At 42.0% G+C, this 9,750-nt stretch overlaps 1 protein-coding gene across 2 annotated transcripts in view; it reads left to right on the forward strand.

Annotated features, from left to right (window-relative positions):
• Positions 1-9,750, forward strand: part of HDHD2 (haloacid dehalogenase like hydrolase domain containing 2) — a 35,724-nt gene that overhangs the window by 22,737 nt on the left and 3,237 nt on the right. For both annotated transcript variants that reach the window (XM_081801323.1, XM_081801324.1), the window contains exons 5-6: positions 5,063-5,279; positions 7,515-7,578. In XM_081801323.1, coding sequence (XP_081657449.1) covers positions 5,063-5,279; positions 7,515-7,578 — 281 coding nt within the window. The remainder of the gene's footprint in view (positions 1-5,062; positions 5,280-7,514; positions 7,579-9,750) is intronic.

Below are 9,750 nucleotides of genomic sequence, written 5' to 3' on the forward strand. Positions count from 1 at the left end.
GGATATATGTATTGCAGCTGTCTTATCCCTGTCTGTGGTTCACCTCTGTTCGTAGTAGGAGAATACTCTATAGAATATAGAGAATGCTAATAGTATGAAAACGTGAAGTTCTTGATTTTGATGGAGTCCAATTTGTCAATATTTTCTTCTGTTCTGCTTAAGAAATCTTTGCCTACCCCACAGTCATGAAGATATTTTCCTGGTTTTTTTTTCTACCAGCTTTATTATACTACCTTTGATAAATAGGTCTAAAGTCTATTTTGAATTAATTTTTGTGAATTATGTGAGATAAAAGTTCTTTTTTTTATACAGATACCCAGTTTTTCAGCAACATTTATTGCAAAGACCCATTCTTTCTATTATAGAATTGCTGCTTTTGACATAAATCAAGTGACTGTAGATGTGAGGCTCTGTTTCTAGATTCTTTATCTGTATTTATGCTGTTCCATACTGTCTCACATGCTGTAGCTTTATAATAAGTCTTACTATCCAGTAGTGTACATTCTTCAGCTTTAACTTTTTTTTAAGATTGTCTTGGCCATTCTGCATCTTTTGAGTTTCCAGATAAATTTTGGAATCAACTTGTCAGTTCTCACAAGACAAGCCCACTGGGAGTGTGATTGGTATATCTATGAATTGGAGTAGAATTTACATATGAACAACGATGTCTCGTCCAGTCTACGAAAATGGAATATATCTCCACTATTTAGGTTTGATCTTTACACTCTTTAAGCAGTGTTTTGCGGTTTTTAAAGTATGGGTCTTAGACTTTTTGTTATATTTATCTTTGTATTTCGTGTTGTTTGATGCTATTATAAATGGTATTTCATTAAATTTCATTTTTAAGTGGTGTTGCTAATACATAGGAGTATAATTGAGTTTTTGTGTGTTAACCTCATATTTACTGATCTTATATTTACTTGCTAATTCTAATAATTTATTTGTAGAGTCTTTTGGATTAGATTTTCTACATAGATAGTTGTGTCACCTACAAATAATGACAGTTTTACTTCTCCCCTGCCAATCTTTATATTTTCATTTCTTTCTCTTGCTTTATTATACTATCTGGGACCCCAACCGCAGTACTAAAAGGTGGTGATAATAGATAGCCAGCTATTGATGAGACAGTTACTGTGTCAGTGTGGCCTTGGAGATATTTTGAAGGTTTCAGTTCATTGTTAATGAGATTTTCCTTTGATATACTTCATGATTTACTATTGTTTTAATTTGAGCTTTTGATAGTTTGTGTTTTTCAGGTTGATTGGTATTAGTTTTAAATGTATTGAGTGTCAAGGCTGTGGCAAACATCTAGTTTAATGGTTCTCAACCAGGGACACTTTTGCTTCCCAGGGGACATTTGGCAATGTCTAGAGACATTTTTGGTAGTCACAACTGGGGAAGAGGGTGCTACTGTCATCCAGTGAGTGGGGAGAGACCAGGGGGTGCTGCTAAACATCCTCCTGCATATGGGACAGGCACTACAACAATGCATTTTACAGTCCAAAATGTTAGCTGTGCTGAGATTGAAAAGCCCTGATCCGTTTCAGCTTCTTCCATTTGATAAGAAACCGAGGCCCACAAATATGAGGTGATTTGCTGTTACCTATTTTAAGTAGCATAGATCCCACACTTCCTATATTTATGAAGAAGAATAATTGCCATTATCGTCAGACAGATACTGTGAAAAGGTTTGCATATATCCTCTCTATTCCCCAGAAAGGTAAGCAACACTCCTCGTGTCATATATCAGGACACTGAGACAGATGGAGCTTCATCCATTAATTTGTTCGGTAAACATTTAGTGAGAAGTGCCATGGGGTTTTTTGTTGTGTTTTGGAAGTAAGAGATACAGTGATGAGTAAAACTGATGGGCATAGTGAGAATTATATTCTAGCAAGGAAGACAGACCAATCACAGTTGAGTAAGGATGATGAACTATGGGAAGTGATACAAAGGAAAAAGGGTGATGAGAGAAGAGATCAGAGGTGAGGAGGAAGTCTACTATATACATGTGGAGGTTGGAAATGCTTCTTTGTTGTGCTGACATTGACGCTGAGACCTGATGAATGAGCACAAGATAGCTATGTGAAAAGTATGGGGAGCTGTGTCAAGAGTTGTGGGCTGAAGCACAAGAGAACGACGTGGTTTTTAAGAAGTTGGAAGAGACTCTGGCACACGACCATCGATAGGGAAGGTGACTTAAAACTGGAGATGTAGGCTGCAGTGAGAACTTTGGGTTTTATACTATTGGCAGTGAGAAGTTGTTGAGGGCTTCTGAGTGGGGGAGGAATGTGATCCCATCTGTACTTTTCAAACTCCCACTATTGCCTGTACAATGACTTGGAAGAATGGAGCAAGAGTAGAAAGCAGGAAGGCTGGTTAGGAGACCTTTGCAGAAGTTCAGGAGGGGAGGAAGACAGTTTTGAGATATTATTTTTGTTTTGGAATTGGAAATTACTGGATATGTTAATGAGTAAGGGTGAGGGGGCTGGGCGAAAGGGAGAAGCCAAGGATGGCTACTAGGTGTCTGGTTTGAGGACCTGGGTGAATATATCAAGATGGGAAAGATGGGTGGGGGTGATTATTTGGGGGGGTAGAAAAAAGGGACTCTCTAGTTTGATGTTGGACATACGGGAGATGTCTGACAATTATTTAAGCTGCCATGTGATTTCATTTCCATATGCTCCATCTTCCTTGGAAATGATGAAAAGTTTGTTTTCCTAGAAAAGTTATTTAGAAAGATAGTATAGTGCATTTGGAAGAGGACTAGATTGGTTTTCAGATGTTCTCTGGGTTATAGCTCTCCTTGGTGGGGCGACTGATTGTGGCCAGCATCTCTGGATGATCTCTTCAGCCAACGACAGGGCATTGTTGGACCTGATGTTCCTTGCAACACGGTTTTGTAGCCGTGAATGTAAGTTATCCCCTTAGCTTTCCTCTCACTGCTCTGCCTAGGATTTCCATATTATGGCCCTGCTTGGTTAGGACTTGGTACAGGTTTTTTACTTTGCCTACCTGGGATTTACAGGCAAAGATATTTGAATCAGGCCTTCTTTGTGCCTTTTTTTTCCCTCTTATTTCTTGAACCTCAGTGGTTTTATAGTTAGATATAGACAGAAAATTGTCAGACTTCCTGCTGATGGATTCCTTGTTGTAACAAAAGCAACGACCCTTTGTTGCCCTGTCTAGGAAGTGTAAAAACACTTCAGGTATTGGGGTGTCTATTTTTGATATTTTTTAAATGTTTAACTATAAAAAATCTTTTCGTCTGTGTCCTAGAACACGTTTACCTTTCAGTCCGTCCTGAATATGCCTTTTGGCTCTTCAAAGATTCAGTAAAGCCCATGTTTCACAGAGAAGGAGGGTAGGAGCAGGAAGCACTTCCCTGAGAGATGCCTGTCCTCTCCAACCGAGTGTAGAACCAGTTCCCATTTAGGGAAATGTGGAGGAACCCACAGTTTTAGCCCTTCCAGGGAAGGCACTGAAGTACTGCCTGGGAGTTAAAGTACACACATCAATCAAGCTGATAAGTCTTATCCCCAGTTAGTATATAATAAAATATTAACAAGGCTAAATCAAATGAGTTTTTAGTTTAGCTATATAAGTGGAAAGCAATTTTGAGGTCTGTTGCATAAAGAATTCCAGTTCCGTGGTAGAGTAGCAAATAAATGGGATTGGGGGCGGGGTGACGGGGTGGGGTAGATAAATCACCCATTATTATTTCACTGCTATCAGCAGTGGTTCCTTAAGGCCAACATAGTGGCTTTATCAGGCTTCCTAACAGTTGGATTTCAAGATCTGCTTCAAGAAGTAAATTTGTATGAATATGAGTGAGTACATTTGAAGGATCTATCCTGTGCTGTGAGCAATTCGTAATAACTAACAATAAGGCCCTGTAATAGTCCAGTATGGTTTTTACTTAATAAAATATTTAATCATAAATGTCTGAATTCTGCATCTCCCACAGGAAGGCATTTCTGTGCCCACTGACAAGAATAATTTAGCAGTTTCATAGTCAAGCGCTTAATTACTCATAATTGTGAAGGGTAAGATGTGATGAATTCCTCCTCGATGGACATACTAAATATTTTAACTAAGGAGATGACTTAAAGTAAATTAAGCTAGTGAGATCATTTATTACATCGGTTAAAAGCAGCTTAAGAAATCTGTCCTGTCCCGCATGCCGTTAGATGAGAACACGCGTGCGGCTGTTTCTGCCAAGTAACTGCAGGCTGCGCTGTTGGGACGGAGGGCAGGTGTTTGGGGATGGGGCTTGGGAGGTGAGTATGAGGAAGCTGGTGTGGTTGTTTGGATTTGTGTTCGTATGTTTTGCCTGAGTCAGTCATGAGGATCCTTAGCTTTATGTAGAGTTTGGTTCTCAAACTCTGGTTGCCCTTCTGGTTGGTCTGAGGGCATGTGTCCTATATCGGGACAAAGGAAGGGACTTGACAGCCTGGGCTGACCCTTAAACCTCGTTGGCGTGTTTTTCAGGGAAGATGGCCTGAAGCAGTTAGAGGTGGAATAAAGAGGTGAAGGTACAAGAGAAAGTGTTCGTAGAGTGCTCTTCTAAACTGCTGAATTAGGAAGAAACTTCCATTTTGGAGTAGAAAAAGAGGAATCCAGGTATTTCCGGAGTTAGCCGAATATGGCAGCACATCACAGTTGCGTTGTGCGGTGAAAGGCTCCAGAGCCTCCTGCTTACCATTAGGGAAGGTTGAAACAACTTGTCGCATTAAGTTAAGCTTCTTCCCTCGAGTGTCTTATTTAGCTTTGCTTCTCTTCATTCTCTTTCCCTGGTGATTTGGGTAAAGTGTCTGAAACCACTAAAGGTAAAAGGTTGAAGCAATCCCAGATTTAATAATCTATCACCTTTCTTTCGCATATCTGAGTGTAATTCCCAGCAGTTCTTCGCGAATTCATTAGAAGACAGCAAGTCATTAAAAGTTAATAAGAAACTGTTTGTTTCCGTGAGTGTGAATAAAACCACTTTGTGAGTCTGACATTCTTTTCCAGTTGTAAAAGCCTTGCTTTTAGCCAGTTTCCATTTTCTCTGTCTCCCTAGCTTACTCCTGGATGGGGCACCTCTGATAGCAATCCACAAAGCCAGGTATTACAAGAGGAAAGACGGCCTCGCCCTGGGGCCCGGACCATTCGTGACAGCTCTGGAGTATGCCACAGACACCAAAGCCACAGTCGTGGGAAAACCAGAGAAAACGTTCTTTTTGGAAGCATTGCGGGGCACTGGCTATGAACCTGAGGAGGCCGTCATGATAGGAGATGTAAGTAGAAAAACCCAGGAAATGCCCGGAGCTTACCTGTCATGCGGGCAAGAGCCAGCTTCGAGTTACTGCTTTGAAACACAGGCAGATTCTCACTACAGGTATCGGATGGTAGTAAGTGGGTACCTATAACAGGCTTGCCAGAGCTGGTTAGTGATCCTCCTGTAAAGAATTGAAATTTTGATCACTTCTGACATTGTTCATAATGTGGTGAGATATGTGTACAATCGAAAGACCACTAAATGCAAGTCAATTAAGTGCTGTATATGTCTTTGTGAAGAAAACCTCTACACAAATTTAAGGTTTTTTGAATATTACGTATACAGAGAACAACGTATACCGACAGAATTCTGCCATTATTGATTCTTTTTCCTAGTACATGCTTTATGGAAGAACTTCCCAGTCAGCTGCCACAGATAGCTACAGATATTGATTGCCTCGGCCCTCTGAGTGGTAGGGCTGGACCTGGACAATTGGAAGCTCTAGCCGGTGACCTCTGGCCGGGAGCACCTTGCCATTTTCCCCCAGTGTCCTGGGAAAATGTTATTTTCTATGTGTGCCGAGAGGGGAAAAGAGCTAGAAAAAAGCACACTGCCTTGTGGCAAGGAGACGGCAAGGCTTATCTTTCAGTCTGAAGTCAACGCATTAGGCTGGAAGGGACCATGGAGGTTGTCCGGTTCAAACCTCGTCATTTGATAGACTGGGATGCTGGAGCCCAGAGAGCTAAAGCTCCATGCCTGAATTCCCACAGCTAATGAGTGGCCCAGCCAGAAGTAGAACTCAAGGCTCCGGACTTCCTTCAAAACAAATTGTGGATCCCTCGCTTGCCTCACTTGTGATGGTGCAGATAGAGCTCGGTGTTCCTCGTTTCCCTGTCCGCTTCCTTCCTCACTCACCTGAACCCAAACAGGACAGTCACTAAACTTGGTGTTGCTTTGAGAAGCCATCTTTTCGGTCACATCTTTTCCTTTTGGCAAGCCTTTAGCTGACTTTCCTAGGCAAATGCGTGTTTGAAGAAGTGGGGACGTCAGAATTCTTTATCCCAGGAGTTTCCTGTATGAGGACAGGGTGGGAGGCAGGAAGGGCACGTGGTGGCAGTGTTCAGCTGCGTGGAGGGTTGCTTGTTACCCCAGAGACGACGGGTTTTCTCTCCCTTCCCTTGTCCACTTTTTCCCACCTCCCTTCTTCCTTCTCTCCCTCTCCCCCATCTCTGCCGCTTCACTAGGGCAAGTTTAGATGCAATGGAAGGTTTTAAGTTAGACCTTGAATGAAGATTTTGATATTCTAAAACTCATTTCCAAGGTCTGTTGTTGAATGATATTAATGATTTTTGAGGAAAAGACTTTTCTTCAGGCATGGTCTGAATGAGTCCTGTCTATAAAGTCCTATAAAGACATAAGATGACAGGATTGATTTTCTTTCTTTTTTGGGGGGGTGAGGGGGAGCAGAGGGAAAGGGAGAGAGAAAATCTTAAGCAGGCTCCACACCCAGCGGAGAGTCCAATGCAGGGCTCGATCTCACAACCCTGAGATCGTGACTGAACCAAAATCAAGAGTGGGACGCTTAACCAACCAAGCCACCCAGGGGCCCCAAGGATTGATTTTCTTGATATTCCTTCCAGTCCTTGGATTTTTATTACCTGGCGTTTATCATCACAGTGAACCAAGCATATTCATCTCTATTGTGGGTAAGAATTAGAAAAAGAAGCTACCTTTTCTAACTGATCTGTTATCTCCCAAGTGTGAAGTGAATCTCAGAGAATCTTGGCTTGATTATTCTGATTTGGCTTGATTCCACCTTTGAGGGACAACTGGCTGGAAAGTAAGGATAGTGTGTTAGAGCAGCAGAGCTGTCTTCCGAATGTAGTCCATTCACGGTCTGCAGTTGGATCGTTCACCTTCAGAGCTGCCGGATGAATAGAATGGTTTTTCCCATGATCTGTTTGAGACAGGTGTACATGTGGAAAAAACGAACTGTAGATGTGCTCTTTGTGCTTGACCACTAGGATTACTAATCTGTTGTACACCTTCCACTTTTCGACACCTCCCTTTCCAAATGACATGCTTCCTCATACGGTTCCATGTCGATTTACCCCCTTTTCCCCTCTTGTATTTTAAGAAAAAATAATGCTATCACAGCTGGCCATGCCAGCCTAATCAGTCAGTCAATTGGTAGGGTTTTGTTGACAAGCTAACTGAAGACAGCGAACTAAATGCTTTCTTTATGCTTTTCTAGGATTGCAGGGATGATGTTGGTGGGGCTCAGAATGTCGGCATGCTGGGTATCTTAGTAAAAACTGGTATGTATCTTCTGCATAAGCCTTCTCTAAAACAGGATGGTAAAATACACAGTTCCTTAAAGAACAGTCTTTGCAGAAATGACAAAGCCCACTGGGCACTTTAATTCTCTTTCCGTCACAAAGCAAAAATAAAATGGGCTCAGGATCTCGAGGAACAAAAGACATTGTGGGAGGGCCCATGCTGCATAAAACTAGAAAGATCAGAGAGAGTTCAGAGGTTATTTTAAAACGTACCCAGAGATAACCATGCTGGTTGACAATTAGTATTTATATGATTTTCTTGATACACAAATCACCACATTGGAATGGACCAAAGACGACTGATTTGGGAATGCTCTATAAAAGTATCTTTTTTTTGGTGCCAGCTATAAGCTGATAAAGTTGGTCTACTTCAGGAACTGGTGGGCTAAGTGATCTGATACTTTCTGTTAACACTTGCATTTTTTAAAAATCACACAAAGAACTTTTATCCTTTACTTACTGTTTTAGGAATTATTTCCTATTCCAAGATTAGGTATATTCTTTGTGGTCCCTCAAAGTAAATTTAAGGAAGACAGGAACTTACTGGGGAGGACTCAGCTGATACGGTATTATGACTACAGAGGACCCATTAGTGTCCTGGGTCCTGGCCTCAGTCCGCATGACTAGCCGTGCAAGGGCATGTGCCTGTGTGCATATAATGCTAGCGAAACCATTTAAGAGGCTATTCCTAAAAAGGGAGATTTAAACAAAGTTTCAGAAGAGCTGCAACATGGAAATTTTTTAGAAAAAGTACATTTACTCCTGACTGACATTTATTCAAGAAAATGTGGTTGCACAAAATTTAATTTTAGAAATTAAAAGTAGAAACAAGAAAGCGTAGCTAGAGCTACCATTGGATACGAAGTATTTGGCAAGGCCCTGTGTGAACAGTGCAGGCCGGGCCAGGGTTCTGGAGGGAATCGTTGGAGCCTTGCAAATAGTGACTCTAGTCTTTCCAGAACGAACAGTGTGTTTGTTCACATTTCTCAGTCAAAATGATCGGCATCCTCCTGAGAACGTTACTGCCCTTTGATGTAAGCGCACAAAGAGGAAGTATCAAGAAAAAGTCCAGAAAAGTCATCACACTCATGATCCCTCCCTGTATGTTAATTTTCAAATTCCTGCCATTCACTATTTTATTTTCTGGTCACTGAGGAAATCTCCAGATAACTATTTCTCCTCTTGTGTATTAGTCCTGTGAACATGTTCTCTCTTTAGCTCACATAATTAAGGATTTACACTAAGTATGGAAACCGCCCTATGCCAGTGTCTTATGGGCCCTTCTCCCCTCCCCCTGGACTGGCTTCTGTTGGTTGTCCCTCCTTTTCTGACTGGCAGTTGGTTGTGGTCAACCTGTCACAGAGCCATCCAGTTGGTCTTAGAGAACCCAGCAGCATAACACGACCAAACTGAAAACATATAACCAGTAAAGCAGCTGAGTCCAGTGCAGGGAGAAAGGCCCATTTGTACTGTTCGTCTTTGGTCAGAAACAAGCCCAAGTAAGCCCACTGTTCTAAAAGCACAGAAAATGGCTGGCTCTGTTGATAAATTTGAACTCCCTGCATTTGAACAAGTACTAGGCTTCCCAGTGTTGAAAATGATCATAAAGTTGTTAATCTATCCCATAATAAGTGTTTGTTGTGGACGGTCTTGAGCAGTTTTGTTTCTCAGTGAGTAGCACATGGTAGAAGCTCAGTATGCATTTGCCCGATGATTTGTTAATAAAGATTTGTGACTAGTCCTACCCAGAATGTATTTGTTTAGCATGTTAAACAGTCACCTAGAAAAGATACTATCGAATATCCTCAAAATGGCTTCCTGTATTCTCTCAGGAATTTATGTACCCGGGAAAGCACAGACTGCCACAGTGAGTGAAGCAGGCGTGAGTGACGGTGGCCTCCTTCATTCACTCAGCCCACATCAGTGAGCACCTGCTGTGTACCAGCCACACTTTGAGGTGCTGGAACTATCGCACATCTCTCAGCCACAGGGTCAGTGTGGACTTTGTAGAAGCCCCCACTTGCAGGCCCGGACAGCAGCAGCACCCCATGGCTAAGAAACTTGACTTTCACGTGTGCGCCCTTAGGCCACTGGCCCCAGGGAGTAGGTGGTATGGTAGAGCAGTAGTTAGTGACTTCTGTATGAGGCCAA

This window comes from Leptonychotes weddellii, chromosome 13 (assembly GCF_054177405.1).
Source record: "Leptonychotes weddellii isolate Sample4059 chromosome 13, ASM5417740v2, whole genome shotgun sequence".
Classification (NCBI taxonomy): domain Eukaryota; kingdom Metazoa; phylum Chordata; class Mammalia; order Carnivora; family Phocidae; genus Leptonychotes; species Leptonychotes weddellii.